Source organism: Marmota flaviventris, chromosome 11 (assembly GCF_047511675.1).
Source record: "Marmota flaviventris isolate mMarFla1 chromosome 11, mMarFla1.hap1, whole genome shotgun sequence".
NCBI classification, from domain to species: Eukaryota; Metazoa; Chordata; class Mammalia; order Rodentia; family Sciuridae; genus Marmota; species Marmota flaviventris.
In genome coordinates this window covers 19,035,811-19,052,583 of record NC_092508.1, presented here as the reverse complement: position 1 = coordinate 19,052,583, position 16,773 = coordinate 19,035,811, and the positions used below count along the sequence as shown (strand labels likewise).

Below are 16,773 nucleotides of genomic sequence, written 5' to 3'. Positions count from 1 at the left end.
CGAGGAAAGGGCCTGGCCAGGCTCTGGGTTTCTCGAGGCCGCGGGCAGCCTACCCTGTGCTTACACCTTGTTTCCGAGAAGGCTAGCCCTGGACGCTCGGAGGAATTTGGAAACTCTCTGTGCAGCATAGGCAAAAAATGCCACCCCACTCCCACCCATGGGGCACTGGGGCCCAGGCATGGGGCTTCAGAACTCAGGCCAAGGAACTAATGGGGCTTCTGGAAGCTGCAGACGGTGGTGTCAGCCAGGGCGCTGAGCTGGCAGGCTCCAGACCAAATTGGAGAGAGGCAGAGGCAGCCCATAAGGAGGAGATCGGTGGGGGCCGGTCTCTCCCCAGACCCCCCTAGACCCTCACCTCCTCCCCCTCAAGACCAGAGGCCCTGGGCATCCGGCTGCATGGGACCCAGGAAACTGAACTGTCCCCCTCAGATTCATACGCTGCCGTCCTAACTCCAGGACCTCAGAATGTGGCTTCGTTTGGAGGTTGGATCTTAAAAGAGGTGATTAAGGTGAAATGGGGTCACTAAAATAGGCCCACTCCAATCTGGCCATTGTCCTTAGAAGAGGAGATTAGGACCCAGACACACGTAGCGGGGAGACTGTGCGAAGACACGGGGAGGAGACGGCATCTACAAGCCACTCACACCTGATCTTCCCGCTTCCAGAAAAGTGAGGAATCAGTTCTGTTTTTCAAGCCCCCAGACTGCGGCACATTGTTCCGGGGCCAGAACAGACGAGACATCAGCCCATCAAATCCCCAGACGGCTCTGCTAGGAGAGAGGGGTCTCCCAAGATGGCAGGCACTCCTCTGCCCCCTGGAGCCATGGGTCTAGTCAGAGATCCTTGACATTGAACTTCCACCTCCTTCTTTCTATTTGGTGCTGGGATTGAACCCAGGGCAGCATGCTAGGCAGGCACTCTACCACGGAGCCACCACACCCCGGCCTTCTCCCTCCCTCCCTCCTTCCTTCCTTCCTTCCTTCCTCCCTTCCTTCCTTCTTTTAGGCACATCTCACTATCTGGTCTCAAGCTCCTAAACTCAAGTGATCCTCCTGCCTCAGCCTCCAGAGGAGCTGCGACTACAGACCTGTGCCACCAAGCCCCGCCCACCTCCTTCTTCAATTGCCCTTCATAAGCCCTTCATAAGCCGCAGGTCACTACCCAGAGGCCCAGCTGTCCCTCTTCTCTGTGGTTCTACCTCCTGGGCCTGTCCTGGGTGGTGGTGAGCTGGACTACACCCTGAAGGAGCCCCCTCAGGTGTGGGGTGGGAGCTGAGCTTTGCGGGAGGAAGGGATTTGCAGTCAAACACTCCCGGATCCAAGCATCATACCTCTTACGTCACGGCCCTGCAGGTTTGCTGACCTTGAGGTCTTGATGGGGACAATGGAACTGGTACAGCCTGAGCCGAGCTAACGCCAAGGTGGGTTCCTTCATGGGAGGGAACCTCGCTGTGGCAGGAGGGCGTCAGACGGGCGTCATGTCCCACCTCAGCCACCCCAGCCTGGGAGGTCAGGCTCCTGAGAATCAGGGGACCTGATATGGATTTTCTTCCTTCATTTTGCCATCAAGACTGATCAGGGATGTACTGAGGCAGTGAAAGGGGGCTTTGAGTGTCCCCATGCCCCAGGGCCTGAGTCGAACTTGGAGCTCAGGAAGAGGGAGCCGCAGGTAGCAAGGAAGGGTTTCAACAGAGCAGTTCCTGAAACGTGGTCAAGTCAGGGTCACCAGGAGCTCTGAGCAGAGTGCAGCCGAGAGAGGGGCCAAGTGCAGACGCAGGTCACTCAAGAGGACAAAGGTCAGAGACGATTGATGCCCCGCCTCCTGCTCTGAGTCACCAGTGGATTTTGGAGGAACTGGCTGGCCTCTCCTGTCCCCTCCTCTCCTGTCCCCCTCCTCCAGCACGCATGAAACAGACAGGGGAGGTGGCCACTTCCAGCAATGGCCTCATCTCACGTTGGACAACCACCCTCCACCTACCTGGGGAGGCTGGCCCCTCCCAGGGCACTCCTGAGCACCCCGCAGGTACCGGGAGGGGAGACCCAGTCTGCCTTGAGGGAGCCTGTGGTCTCTGGGGTGCTACACACCATGGCCCACCCACCTGGTCTAACTCCTCCTGCCTCCAGCGAGGACCAAGATATCGGCACAGAGCGAGATGCCCAGAACAGGCCCCCAGGGAGGTCAGCCACCCTGGACAGCACCATGGTCAGCACTGTGGTTGGCTCCATGCCCAGAGGTGCCCTCGACTTGCCTGGCAACCTTGAGCTGCTTACTGAACCCATCTGTACCCCAGTTTCCCCATCAGGGCAAATAACACCACCCATCTCACAGAGACGGCAACCACCGAGTTCTTGACACCAAGACTGGAGCGTGGTAAATCCAGTCTTCCCCCTTAGCCATGCGGGTCTGCAGAGCTCTGAGGAACAGGCCTACTGATGTGTCAGGCACTCTGTGGAAACACCACAGTCACTCCAAGAGACTTGTTGAGTAATTCCCATTTTACAGATGAGCAAACCGAGGCCCCAGGGGCCCGCATGTTGTCAAGGACTTGAAGTCAAGCAGTTTGGCTCCAGGCACTGCATTCTTAGCATCTATACTAAACCTCCTCTCACGAACGTCACTGCGATAATCCCACAGAGTGAATAATATTGTCCCAGCTGTGTAGACATGGAAACCAAGGAAACAGAAAGGCTAAATGCTTTGAGCAAGAGGGTGCGCTATGAAGGGGGAGCAGGGATCTGCCCCCAGCAGTTGGCTCTGGAGCCCGCGTGCTCACCCCACACACAGGGCACCTCCCATCAGCCTGCCCAGCCGGCCCAGGACCTCCACAGGGAACAGCCACACCCCCTCCAGCATCTCCTGAGCACCCGAGTCACGCGTTCTAGACCCCCCACCCCAGCTGTGAGGGGTCGCCCACCACCAGGGAGAGACACAGGCCTCCAGTGTCCCTGTCTCCTTTTACCTCTAGGAAGCATAATGGAGTCTTCCAGAAATGCCACCAACCAGGAGCAGGACTGGGGTTGGTCACTTGTCCTGCCCAAGGACTGGCTCCGTTTGCACTCTGGGACAGCCAGCAGCAGAGAGCACACAGTAGGAGCAGAGAGTGGCTCTCCCCTGGTGACTGTCCCAGCCCTCAGCAGGCCAGGCCAGGGAAGAGGGCAGAAGAGCCCTGAGCAGCGCCCCCTGCAGGCAGAGCACCAGCTTCTCAGCCTCCAGACAGGAGCCCCTCTGTCCTGGTAGGACGAGCGGGTCCCAAAGGTCCCGCTGACTCTGTCCCCCTGCCTGGGGGAGCAGATCAGAGGGGAGAGGAGGCAGGGCCAGGGGCAGGAGAGCAGTCAGGGCCTCCACGCCAGCCCCTGTGCTCCTCCCCAGCCTCCCGCGTCCTCAGCCTCCGACGTCCCCAGCCTCCTCTGGTTCGTCCGTCTGCTCTCCTTCCCTCCCTCAGCCTCGTCCTCCCAGTGCCTTTAATTGTTTTACCTTTTATTTGCCTGGCACTTCTTGGTTCACTAGATGTTTTTACATTTATCATCGCATTGAATCTGCATCAGGCAGAGGCGGGAAGCATTACAAATTCCTTCAAATTGCCAAGTGTTCTTGTTAAAAATGCAAACATCCCCAGGACGACGAACAAGGAGGCTGGCGGCCCTCCGTCCCTCTGCTTTCTCCCTGGCCACTTGGCACAGGGTGGTGGGGTGCAGGGAAGAGCAGAGCTGGCGGGGGGGACAGCCCAGTGGGCAGGGAGAGCGTGGGTGGGTGTCTCTGGCTGAGGACGCTGGGCCCTGAGGGACGAGATGGCACTGGGAAGGGGCAGGGAGCTCAGGTAGGTAGTGAGGACAAGCCACAAACCTGCAGTGCCGCACCTGAGCACCCACCCTCCGGAGCCCCTGAATCTCGTCCACCCGCTCCCCGTCCTGCCTCCGTGATGCCAGGGGCTCATTCTGATCCCTCTCCCAGGAGGCTTCAGAGAAGAGCCATCAGGGCAGGAGACAAGGCGACAGAGCAAGGAGGGCAGAGAGAAGGCCCTCGGGCCGGGCACTCCCTCACCCCGCACAGCCACGCGGCCCAGGGTCCCAGCTGGCTTCCGTGGGGGCAGGGACCAAGTAGTCGATGCTGGGTCGTGGGGATAAATCAGAAGGTCCTGCCTTCCGAGTCTCAGTTACCCCCACTAGCCAGACGATCCCCCAGCTCCAACATTCTGGGGTCCTTTCACCAAGTCAGGAGAACAAGCCTGGGTCCAAACCCCAAGCAGGATGTCCCAAGAGTCCCTGGGCTCCGCCCCCTCATGCACATTCAAATAAGCCACATAAACAGCTAGAACTCCCATGTAACTCTCCGGAGCTGACCCCGCTGCAGGGGCCATGTGACTTAATGTCAGGTTTTGCAGCCAGACCATGCATCCATTTCAGTTCTGTAGATTCCTTTCCACACCCCAGAGCTGGTGGGTTGGTTTCCAGCTCTCCAACATTTTCGTTGGCCCTGGATGAAAGCTCTCTGGCCCTAAGCGTCTGCATTCCCCACGCTCCGACCCCAGGGAACACTGGCAGCCGGCAGCAGAGGGTTTAAAAGAAATGCAACAAGTGCCCTGTTTGCAGCACGGAGGTATCGCAAGCTTCACATAAGGCCACCTCCTCCAAGGAGACCTCCCAGACCTCTCCCAGAAAGCCAAGGCCACGAGAGCCAGGGCTGGGCAGCCTAGACAGGGCCAGCACACGGGTCCCCACCTACCCTCCATGCCATCTTCCCGATGTCCACTGATGTTGTCGTAGGAATCCCAGCGGATGAGGGGGTCGGAGGTGTTGTAATCCACAGACACACTCGGCCCATTCTCCAGGTGCTCCATGCCTGAGCGGGATGGGAAAGGTGGGGGCCGGCAGGGGACAGTAGGGACAGGGAAAGAGATCAGCAGCTGGAAAAACAGAAAGCCAACAGCTCCCCCCAGGCTGCTCCTAAGAGACCTCTCATGTTCCGGAGCGTGGCGGGCGGGAGCAGTGGCCTCAGTTAGGTGGAGGAGCCAGGAATCTGACTGCGTGCATTCTTGAAAAGGCTCCTTCCAGGTCAGAGGGGTAAGTCAGGACAGGGCACTAAGGAATGCAGACCCCAGGAGACAGCCGGGGACAGCCCTGCCAGGTATCTGCCTCTTCCTCGTGTGGGGCCCTGGGGCAGGGCCTAGAGAGCAGCGAATCTGCCCTGGAGTTGGGAAAAGGGCTATGGGACAGGCTTTCCTGGGATCAGTGATGGCAGGGAAGCCACAGACTTGACATTGGAGGACACAAGCCTCTACAAGGTCGTGCACCTGCCCCCACTTAACACGCTCTGCACTCCTGACAGACACTTGCAGGGAGAGCCAAGTTTCTTCCCCACCCTCCGAGAGACAGCTCAGAGACAGCACAGCTGCAAGACTGGCCTTCAGGGCGAGTTACCTCGGGGCCCAGCAGTCCTTCAGTCTGGAGTCCCTCGGCCTGTAACCTAACTGCATCGCCTCCCATCCTGTTCTCAATTAAGAGGAATAACAACTGGGCTCCATATTTAGAGTCCAGAGACTTAAAGGCTATTATTAAATGGGCTTCAGGTTGAATCACCTCAGTTCACATAAATATCATCCATCCAGCACCTTGGAGTGTCCCCCTTGGCTATTCCCTCCATCCAGTTTCTGAATATAACCAAATGGTGACCTAACAGGACCAGAACAGTTTATCCAACTCAGCGCCTCTCTGTCTGCTTTTTTATTTTTATTATCCAGAGAGTAAGTCACTGGTTCATGTTTAGCTAGGGGTCCACTCTGATACTCAGATCCTTTACTGCTGGCCTGCTCTCAATCACAGGAAACTTGGTCATCGTAAAGCAGCCCAGTGGGAGGATGGTGGGAGCAGGACAGGGACATGGAGCCTGGAGGGAAGGGCTGCAAGAATGAACTCTACTTTGATGCATACCTTGAATTTTCTCTGGCCCATAAGAAAACACGAACTCTACTTTGCCATATTCTGGAAATCGGTCATCTTAAAAAAAAAAAAAAAAAAAGAAGGGAAAAAAAACAAAAATGGGCAATGAATCCCCAAAAAGGGCTCCATAAATATTAACCAGAAAAACTCATTTCTTTTGGAAAAAAAAATTAAGTCATACACATACACATGGTTAATAATAAAATAGCATTTAATATGTATCTAAACTCAAATTACACATGAACACCAAAATCCCATGTCCTGCCCACCCTAGCCCCAGTCCTACCTGCCTAAGGTACCACTTCTAGCCATTTCTATTTCGGGTTCTACAAGCAAGCGACCTTTATGATTCTAAATACCACCCATTATTTCATGCCAGTATTTCTGTATACATTTTAAATCATCTCATTGATTCACCACTATGAAGCTGAATGATTTGGCTCCTATACCCCACCTCCTTTCTTCTCAGATCTGGTTAGCTTATCATTTGTTTATCCCACCAATTACCTTTGAAGCTATATATATTATAGTTCAGCCTCTACTTCTTGATCTGGGAACCTCCTGTGCTCTGCTTCTCCCCAACCTCATATTTATTTTATCAGCAGTATCTTTATTTTTCCTCCTCAAGACTGATGGCAGTGACTGTCTGCTCTGTAATTATTAGAGCACCATCTGTTTTTGCCCTCCCGGCTCAGATACAAGGAGAACTCATCTCAGAGCCATCCCTGCCCTGAATGAGCAGACTTTACTGAGGGGACCTGCCCCTTCTGGGTGGCCCAGTCTCCCTCTGCTCTCTGCCTGAGCGCAGTCTGGATGCTGATCACTGTCTACTGCTTGCAGGAAGAGGACATAGCAAGGACGGCATCTGTTCTGTGGGACCCCACCAGGCCAGCGCCTGTGTCCATTCCTGCAGGCCTCACTTCATAGGGTCAGGTTTGCATGTCTCTCTCCCAGGAGACTGTGAGCTCCCAGAGGCCTGACTTCTCTTTGAATCCCTAGCGTCTAGCACACACCTGTCATTTAGACTCTGTGGGCGGGCAGGTGGGTGGGGATGGGTGGACGGGTGGATGGATGGTAGGCAGGTAGGTGGTTAGAGAGATGGATGGATAGATGAATAGGTGAGGGGGTGCATGGATGGATGGATAGATAGATGGATGGATGGATGGATGAGTGGGCAAGTGGTGGGTAGATGAATGGATAGGTGGATGGGTATATGAACAGTTGGATAAATGAATGTGCAGATGGCTGGAGGGATGGAGGATGGATGGGTGGTGTATCTATAAGCCCAGGCCTGAGCGTGATATAGATGGGACCTCAGATGCACAGAAGAAAGCAGCAAAAGACACCAAACCTTCCCTGCCCACTCCTCCTGCCTCCTGTCGCCACAGCCCTTCCACTACAGCTCCTCTGCCCCGGGGGGTAACGGTCCCTTCTAGAGCTGCCTCCCCTAGATTTTTAGCTCCACCAACAGAGAGCATGTTGTGTTTGACTCTGATTCCCCGGCACTTAGTACTGAGCCTGGTACAGATGCCCAGCCAAGGTTGAAAAAATGTCTGCCAATAAGACCAACCGGGAGGACCAGGCAAAGAAGACATGGGCCAAGTCCTCGGAGAGTATGAGATACAAAACAGGCCAGGGACTGGGGAGGAACCTCCTCCACTTGAGTCCTAGCCACTTGCCTTGGTTGGCTCCTAATTCTCTCTCAATGCCCTCCCACTGTCACCAAGAAGATCCTGGCAGACCATGTGGCTCAAAAATGGTGGCCCCCATGCCCACCACATCTCCAGAACCTGAGCTCTCCTCCCTGCCACGAGCCCCGCCCCAGCCCCACCCTGGGGCCCACCTTTGAAGGCCTCATCGAGGTCCTCCTTCCCAAAGACAACCCCCAGGTCATGGATGGCACAGGTATGGAACTGCACGCGGAAGATGACATCTCGGGCGGGGCTCCGGAACTTCTTGTGGTAGCACTTCAGCTGGGGGTGGGGAGAGACAGAGGTGGGAGGTGGGGTCTCAGGGAGCCTCCTGGTCTGCTCCACAGACGGAGCCCAAAGGGGCACCGCAAACCCAGGAAAGAGCAGTCACCAACACCAAACAGGAACTTAGAACTCTCTGGGGAAGATTCTAGAACACCTGAGAGACTTGTAGGAACAAAACTGTCCTGCCAAGAAGTTCCCACAGACAGATTGGAATCCCAAAAGGAAAAGCAGGTTTGAAGTGCCCCAGAGCGGCTGAAGTTAGCATGGAGGGGGGTCCTTGTCACCAGGAGGGAGCTAGGTGGTATCAGCTCACACTGACTGGGTTTCCCTGGAGATGTCCCAGGACAAAAGGTCGGCCCAGGGAAGGGACACCAGGGCAGGGAAGGGACCAGGCCAGGGCTGTCTGAGACCGGAAGGTCTTGAAGGAACCCTGGGAGCCTTCAGTTCCAAGTCCTGAGCCCACCGGGAGTGGCTGTCCTGTCCCTAGGGTAAGAAGGAGCCCGAAAGGGAAAAGGGTGGGCTTGAGACGGAGGGCGGCACTCACCAAGATGTCTCCCTTCAGGAGCAGTCCTGGCTCAATGGTGATGCAGATGCTCGTCTGGCTGTCCCCCGGGATGTTGCTAAGGCACAGAGGGTGGCAGAGGAAGAGAGTGCCGCTGCTCTCCCTCTGCCCCTCTGCCCAGGCCTGCGGGGGCCTCCCTGACTGCCTCCCTTCCCCGCTGCTCTCGAGAAGTCGAGGCAGCCTCCCTCCCACCTTCCCTGCGCCCGGCCTTGGGCCGTGGCCCTCCCTGGCCTCCCATAGAATACTTACTAGATGCCAGACGTGTACACAGGTTGCATGGCCTGGTAGATGCGGAGAAAAGGCCGACACCCTGTCAGAGAAGGTGGTGTTAGGAACAGCAGGCGGAGGAGAAAACAAAGCGAGAAAGGAAGGAAGAAAGGAAGGGGGGTATGAGGACAGAGAAAAAAAAGCAAGCAGAAAGGAGAAGAAATACTAACTTTTATTCAAAAGGCATTTTAAGTGGACAAGACATTGCCACCGCCAACATCATCTGCCAGAAGGGACTGCAAATACCAAGCTCGTTTTGCAGATAAATAGACTGGAGCTCAAAAAGATTCAGGAAGTGATGCAGGTGAGGCTCCAGTGGAAGCCTTAGGACTCTGCTGCTGACTTGCTTCCTCCCGCCCCAAGGCTGCCTCTGAAGACCCAAGGCAGGAGGGAGGAGGGGAAGGGAGGCCCCAGGGAGGGCTCGGGGCAGGTACCTCCTTTGGACTCAAAGTTGGGGATGCCGTGCATGATCACATGGTGCAGAAACAAGGGCTTGTTGTTCATTTTGATGGAGCCAGAGAGCAGGCCGCTGAAGTAATGCACATACCTGGGGCAGGGAGAGGTGACTTCAGGGAGAGGGACCTGGTTTTCCATCTGCAAGAACGTGGCTCCCACCTCCCTCTTACTCAGCACCCCACAACTCTGGCCCCCACCCAGGGCTCCTGGCAGCTGAGGGCTGGGCCCCAGGGCAGGCGTAGCTGGCCGCTCGGAGCCCCACAGGGAAAACAGCAGGTAAAGGATCCCGAGTGGATCAGGGCTAACAGCCCACTTGGCGTTCTCCTGCGCCCCCTGGTGGTGAATGTGAGCATCTCTTTCCTGCTTCCCTTGCTGCCCAGGAACCTCCTGGGGACCAAAATTCTTCCCTGACCCCTGACAGTGACAGGCACCTCATCCTTTAGCAGCTCCCTCCTGCACAAGGCAGGCTGCCCAGGCAGCAAGCAGCTCTAACAGCTCACATGGAGCCAAACCAGGCCAATGTGGACCCTGATACCAAGCTTCCCATTAGGCCCCACCATCCACGTGAGTCCAGCAAATAGCAAGAGCTTAACCATGACAGTCCTTCACTTTATGTCACTAAAGTGTATGGAGCCCATCAGTTTCTGTCACTTTACTTGATATTTGTGATAACTAACTTGAATAAATATCCCTCTCTCTAGGGTCAGCATCCCCCAATTTTGAAAATAAAGATGTTGTTGGAAGAATGGAAGAAACTAGCCCACCTCCCCTTCTTCTAGACAGTGAGGGGAAAGCAGGCCCAGAAAGGGTTGTTGGAGACACACAGCAAGAACACACAGCGCTGGGGCTGGGAGGGAGAGGGGAAGCAGCCTGGGCTTCAGTGCACCCTCTGAACTGGGGGCAGAACTAACCATTGATGGGTCAGCACTTCCTCTCTTTCTGACTGGCCAGAGGGTGCCAGGCTGAGTCAGGGAGACCAACCAAATACATCCTGAAGCTCTGCAGGAGCCAACAGGGCTTTGGGGGGTGGGACAGGAACTGCTTGACCATGACAATGCTCCCCGCCTGTCTCTTGGCTCCTTGGCCCACCTCCAGACCAGTGGGCCTCTGTCCCTGAGGCTGGGTGGGGCCACCTTGGACTACCCAAGCAAGATAATCTGATGGGCAGCACCAGCTCCTATTCAGGCCCCTGCCCAGCCCCCAGTCCCATTATTCAAACCGGAAACCTAGAATGGCGGTTCCCATCAGATCTCCCAATCGTGCCAACAGGATGTGTCTGTGTGCTGGGGACAATGAGCAGGGGGGGGGGGCGTGACAATAAATGGAGGAGCTACAGGCACAGCCCCTCCCTCTGCCCCTCCCGCTCTCCTCTCCTCCAGCTGCCAGATTCCCTGCAAGCCGCACCAGCAACATGGCGGGAAAGCAGCAGCAGACGCATGGGCAACCAGCAACTGCACTCCACGTGTGGGCAGATAGAGGCCCGGCCCTCGGCAGATGCAGGGGCAGATAGGAGCTGCCGGGCAGCCACAGATAGTGTGCACATACAGACACGCCCCGCAGCCCCGTGCACGAACACAGGGGAACACCCGGACAACCCCTTTGCTGAGCGGTAACATCAGTGCCTCTCCATCTCAGGCCTCTGCTGCTCCACCACCTCCAAGAATCAGGTCAGCAAGCTTCTCCATTAGTAGCTCTCATCCTTCAAGGTCAAGGCCCATACCAGGACCAGGACCAGCAGCAGCTATGCATGGCCACCAGGGACCAGGGAACTGGTCCTTGACCACCAGCGCTCCCCTTTCTGGGAAGGTTCTCACTGACCCATGGCTGCTCCGTCTGGAGGCCTAGCCAGAACTGTCTGCCCAGAAAGACGCCCATCTCTGACTGCTGACCCAGAGGTTGGCCTTCAGCTGTTCTGTGACAACTGGGTTGCCTGAGGACACACTTGCTTCTGCTTGGGCTTCCTGCCGTGATGGCAGGAACAGTCCGTGGCAGCCAGCTTCAGGCCAGCCAAGCGAGGTGAGGGTGGTGGGACACATACTGGGGACCCCCTGCAGGAAGAGGCTGGGGAGGTCCAGGCCTTGCACCTATAGTTCCAAGGGGCTACAAAGCAGCCAGGATGCTTTGCGCTCCAGGCCTTTGACCTTGCTGCACCTCTGCTTGGATCCTTTCCCCGGGACCTTCACTGGGTGGGTCCCTCTCCCTCTCAGATCCTACCTCCTGTCACCTCCTCGGGAGGCCTGTCCATTGGAATCTGCCCCCTCGCCCTCCACCTTTGTTTGTTGTTTCAAAGCCACTTGTCACTGTCCAAAATGACCTTTTGTTTGTGAAATTGGGTGTCATCCCCTAGAAGTCAACTCCATGTCCTTGCTTGACAAATTAGCACTGTATCCTCAGTGAGTAGGACAGTGCTGACACGTCACAGGCGGGTGGCAGGCCCACCAGTCCTGGCCACATAGCCAAGGGGCCTGAGTCCTGTGCTCTAGGCTAACAGTTTGGGCTTGCATTAACCCACCATCTTGCCTGTAGCCTCCCCAATGTCCACCTGGCCTTGACATTGCCCATCCCCTCCTATGGACCAGGCATCACTGAACATGCTGTCCACACAGCAGAATCCCTCAGGACAGTGGGCAGCACACCCAGAGTCCCACCTGGTTATTTCTAGTCCTCCACGTACCGTCCAGCTCTGCCTGGCCTCTCTCCTGGCCATGTCCCCTCCCTGGGCTCAGGCTTCTCATCTGTCAAAGGACGATGCCTAGATCTTCATTTGGTAGCTAAGCATTATCTCAGCGTACGAAATTGCCTCCTCTGAGAGGTCCTCCAAGCTGTCCCCATTAGAACAGCCCCATTCCCCTGCCACCAGCCCTGGGTCTCTGCAGCGGTCCATTCTCTTCCCTTTGAGGACTCACTGCTATATGGCATTGTCCTGTATGCAGGGTCACATGTTTAAAGTCCATCTCTCTCAACCGACCACCAGCTCACTAAGGGAAGGGACTGTGTCCTGTTCACCTAGATGTCCCAGTGCGTGGGGTTGTAGTAGAGAACCTCGACTTTTGCCAAATGAATGAATCAATCCATCCCCATCCTGCGTCTGCCTGGGCTCTTAGGAGACTCCAACATGCCCATGTGGTTCCGGGCCCCCCAAGAAATATTTTAAACTCTCCCAGTAGAAGGTGACTCTTATCTTGAGTCTCTGTGACCTTCCATGATGGTGGCAGTGACATCAGCTTCCTGGAGACTCATCCACACGCTGAAGCAATCCAGCCACCAGGGCCAGGACAGCACGTGCCTTCTTAAAGAGGCACCGTCTATCCCCAGACTGATGCCCTCCTGGGACGGTCTGCGCTCTGACCCAGGCCTCAGGAACCAACTGCCACGCCAACCTGTGGGCACACTCAGCCTGCCCGTGGGCTCACCTGTGTCCTCTCCAGACTGAGCACATGTGCTGGACACACCTCTCCCTAAGCAGCCGCTCCACCCCCTGTGAGGATACAAGACTCCCCAGGGACAGGAAGTGCGCACGCGCACACACACACACACACACACACACACACACACAGGACCTGGAGACCCACCTTCTCTGAGATGGCTGCCCAATGGGTATGATCTTATCCTCATAGAACCGCTTCATTGCAAACCGATCCAGAGCTTGGTCAGCACTGTGGGGAGAGACAGTAGTCGGACAAGCCAAGCCCCACACCCCAGGGCCCCTTGTCTCCCCACTCTTGCTTCCTAGAGCTGCAGAGCCCACCAGCAGCCCTGGTGCCCAGCAGGAGGAACAGGCTTGCTGGGCTGAGAAGCTTTCAGGAGAAGAGTGCTCCAGCATCTGTCCAACCTGTGAGGTGCAGTGCTCAGCCCGGGACTTCGGAGCCAGGGGGCCTGGGAGCCGCACCAAGTCCCCCATTACTGACCCCGTGTGCCCTTCTCGACCTCATCTCCCTCACCTGTCCAGTGAGGCTGATCATTGCACTTTCCTCAAAAGCTTTATGGAGCTTAAGGGAGATGACACCCAAAAAGGTGCACATGTGAACACACAGAGGCACACAGGGCATGTTTGTCACTAAGAAGATGCCGCTGGGCTGGACTTCCCAGGTCATCAAACTAGCCCTCTGCCAGAGGTTCACCCTCACAGCGCTCAGAGAGAACATTTTGAAATGAAAAGACAGATCACGCAGCTTCTCTGCTCTTGACTCTCCTGTGACTTCTTCCAAGGTCCTCAGCAAGGCCCTCAAGGCCAAATGGCTCTGTCCTTCCAGCTCCCCCCACCCACCTTCCCTGGCTCCAAGGCCCCAGCCTCCTGCACCACCCCCCCCCCCCCACCATGGGCTGGGTCCTGCCCCTGCACTCGGCCTGCGAGACCCTCCCCAGACTTCACGGGACTCAGCCCTGCGTGGGGTGTCTGCACCAGGTCGCCTGTCCCCCAGGCCCTCCCTGACCACGCACCCCTCCCTCGCTGTCTTTCCCTGTCTCTATTCTTTCTCAGTCACCGCCACCAGATGCTACTGATGTAATTGCTTAGTTAACGTCCGCAAGGACTTTGCCCTCTGCAGTCTTCCCTACTATGGTGCAAGGCATAAGGGTTGCTCAACAGTCGTGGCTGACATAAATGAGGAAGTGGATGAATCTTTGGCCTCCTGCAGAACGGAACCAGAACCGGAATCATCCACTGTCTGTTTCCTATTCTTGCTCTAAAACACCCAGTGGGAACAGGGCCCTGCTGGCCACAGGCAGAGGGATGGATGACATAACTTCTAGAGGATTCCACCAGGTTCTGATCTGATCCAGTGTTTCTACCTGCTCTTCCAGGGAATCAGAAGGCAATTGGGTAAGGACAAGTGGCCCCCAAAAGCTGGCTGGATGGGGTGTTCATGACTGGGGTTGCCCCCACTGTGGCCCCACCAGGGCTCCAGATGGGTGAATACCCCTGGCTCCTGAGCTCCGTGCACAGGCTGCTGCCTCAGGGCCCTGGCACGCACCATCTCCTGTTCTGAGTCTCCCACGCCCCCTGGTTACCTCTCATGCCCTCTAACAGATCCTCCCAGCCCAGGGAAGGCAGGGACCATGGGTGGGTGGGAAGAGGGGTGTCCTATTGCTGATGGTTAGAGGGCGGGAGGCTCCGGGCACCCTTACCTGGCAGAAATGTTGCTGTAGTGCATGTAAGCCGCGATGACCACCCCTATCCTGCCTTGGTTTCCCTGGAAGAGGAAGAAGGCTTTATGTCTAAGGCTGGCCCTGCCGCCCCAGAGCCTGTCCAGAAACCTAGGAGGGAAGGGAGCAAGGGCTGGAGAGCGGGGCGCGGCTCCAGGAGAGAGCAGGAGGAAGGAGACGCCGGGGAGGGAGGCAAGGGGGAGCGAGTCTCCAAAAAGAGCCGAAGACCTAAGCTGGTGTCCCCTGCTTCTTGGAGGTGACCCCTGGGACAGAATCTGTTGTCCCCTAGAATGGTAAAAACACATTGATGGACTTGGGTGCTCATGCAATCCGAGACAGGCAGGTTCGCACACTCCTCCAAGTCCATTCAGTTTGTGCCCACGCATGCGCAGCCCCCTCCACAACAACACCCCCCACCTTGTTGTGTAGCACGACGACGTTGTGCGGGTCTGAGTTGAGCCAGGTGTCCATGGCCTTGCAGATGCTGCAGATCTTCTCGAGGGCCGGGGTATGTAGGTCAGGCCAGCCAAATTCCAGTACCTGAGGCCAGAGCCAGGAGAGAGAAGAGGACACCCAGGAGTCAACCCGGCCACCGGGGCACTGCGCACCAACCACCAGTACCAGGTGGTCCCAGCAGCCCAACAGTCCCTCCCTGCTTGTCAGCCTTGCTGGGAGGCAAGGTGTGGAGGTCAAGGTCATGGGCCAGGATGGAGCCCCCAGGCCCAAGTCTCAGCTCCAGCCCAGACTCACTGTGGGGTCTAAGGCGAGCCATGTCCCCCCTCCCAGCCTCAGTTTCCTCATCTATGTGCCAAGCAAAGGCTTGGAGGCAAGGACCCTGAGGTCTGCAGCTCGTGAGTGAGCTCAAACATTCAGAGGAGCTACGAGCATGGCCCTCAAGCTCCCCTGCCACCCATGGCCCCGAGGCCTGTAGCAGGACAGGAGAGGAAAGGCAAAGGGCTCTGTGGCTTCACCGCTCTCCTCCAGGCCCTGGACAGTCAGGCCACCCACTTTGGGAGCCAGTCGAAAGCCGTCTGAAGGTCTTCTGGCTCCTCAGAACTTTTCCAAACTCACAGACTTAAAGTAAACGAGAGCCTGGAGGGTCCCCTGGAGCACACCTAACCCAGACCACCCACTCTCAGGGGTGCAATCTCTGGGAAGTCTGCCACCAGCCCAAGATCACACAGCAACAGGCCCCAGAATCCAGGATGGGGGCAGACATTCGTGGCAAAGCCCCGCACAACCCACGGAGCAGACCAAGTAGTCACTGTGGCAGGAACATCAAAGCTGCCATGCCCAACCGCATGAAATCTCACAATTCCACCCCCTCCAGAGGCCTCGCGGGCTCCCGGGGGGCGGACCCGGGTAGGACGCCACTGCACCGAGCTCTGCCCCCCGCAGTTTACATTATGGAATTAATCAATGTGTTATTGTCCTTTTCCAGATCTAAGATGGCACCTGGACTTTAAGTAGTTTTTTCCAACTGTCATTTGGTGCTTTCCCCCAAGATTCCAATGAGGGAACCACGGAAGGGGGTCTCTTCTCCTCTCCCAGGAGGAAAGTCACCCCAAAACGGCCGTCAGCTCACCTTGGAATGGAGCTTTGTGATGTCAGGTCTTCGCTCAGAGAGATTGAACAGCTAGGAGGAGACAGAGAAAGTGACCATGAGTGAAGAGCAGAGGGTGCCAGGAAGCCCCGGTCACTTGGGGAGGGTGGTGTCATTACCACTCCTCTCAAGAGCCCGCTGAGCTCTCGGGGCCAGGGGCTCCCTGGACCACCTGTGCTGCCTCGAATCTTCAATCCCCGGATGGAGACTGGATGCACCCATGGACACGCACTGACCAACGAGAGCTCAAATGAGGTCCTCAGGGAAAAGGGGAAAGAGAGATGCAGGCCCCAGGCATGCCCCTCCGCGCGGACATCCTGACCAGAGGAAGGGAAAGGTGGCAGGGAGCCCGGGGTTCTGAAGGACAGCTGGTGGCCGTCTCTGGTTTCCGCGTCACATGCTGACTCCGAGCCTCCCCCTGAGACAATGCAACGTCTCCTCACCAGACACCAGGGACGCACCCCTCCCAGCACAGGCCCTTCCATGCCTGACTGCACCCTGTGGAACCCCCAGTCTCTGTCAGTCCTCTCTCCACCCCCTAAGGGGTGGGCAGAGCTGCCCACCTCCAGCCCACAGCTGGGGAAACCACTGTCACCTCCTGGGAGAGCAGAACCTACACCCAGCAGGAGGGAGGGAGCCAGGACAGAGCACAGAGGTGACACGGAATCCTGGACTCCTAAAGTAAGGAAGGGTCTCAGGCGGCTCTCGTCCACTCCTGCACCCCATAAAGAAACACACCTTGTCATATTAACCATGGCTGCCACTCAATGAGGACTCGCCCTCTGCCAACCCTACCTCTCTCTCCCAATAGCCCTAAAAAGGAGAGTG

The 16,773-nt window shown here is 56.7% G+C and overlaps 1 protein-coding gene across 8 annotated transcripts in view; it reads right to left on the bottom strand.

Moving 5' to 3' along the window:
- The window catches only part of Tns1 (tensin 1), a 208,404-nt gene that overhangs the window by 64,061 nt on the left and 127,570 nt on the right, over positions 1–16,773 (bottom strand). For all 8 annotated transcript variants that reach the window (XM_071619622.1, XM_071619620.1, XM_027941869.2 and 5 more), the window contains 10 exons: positions 15,928–15,978; positions 14,760–14,882; positions 14,325–14,389; positions 12,770–12,853; positions 9,176–9,288; positions 8,724–8,784; positions 8,457–8,532; positions 7,780–7,909; positions 5,928–5,993; positions 4,723–4,839 (listed from right to left, as the gene is read on the bottom strand). In XM_071619622.1, coding sequence (XP_071475723.1) covers positions 4,723–4,839; positions 5,928–5,993; positions 7,780–7,909; positions 8,457–8,532; positions 8,724–8,784; positions 9,176–9,288; positions 12,770–12,853; positions 14,325–14,389; positions 14,760–14,882; positions 15,928–15,978 — 886 coding nt within the window. The remainder of the gene's footprint in view (positions 1–4,722; positions 4,840–5,927; positions 5,994–7,779; positions 7,910–8,456; positions 8,533–8,723; positions 8,785–9,175; positions 9,289–12,769; positions 12,854–14,324; positions 14,390–14,759; positions 14,883–15,927; positions 15,979–16,773) is intronic.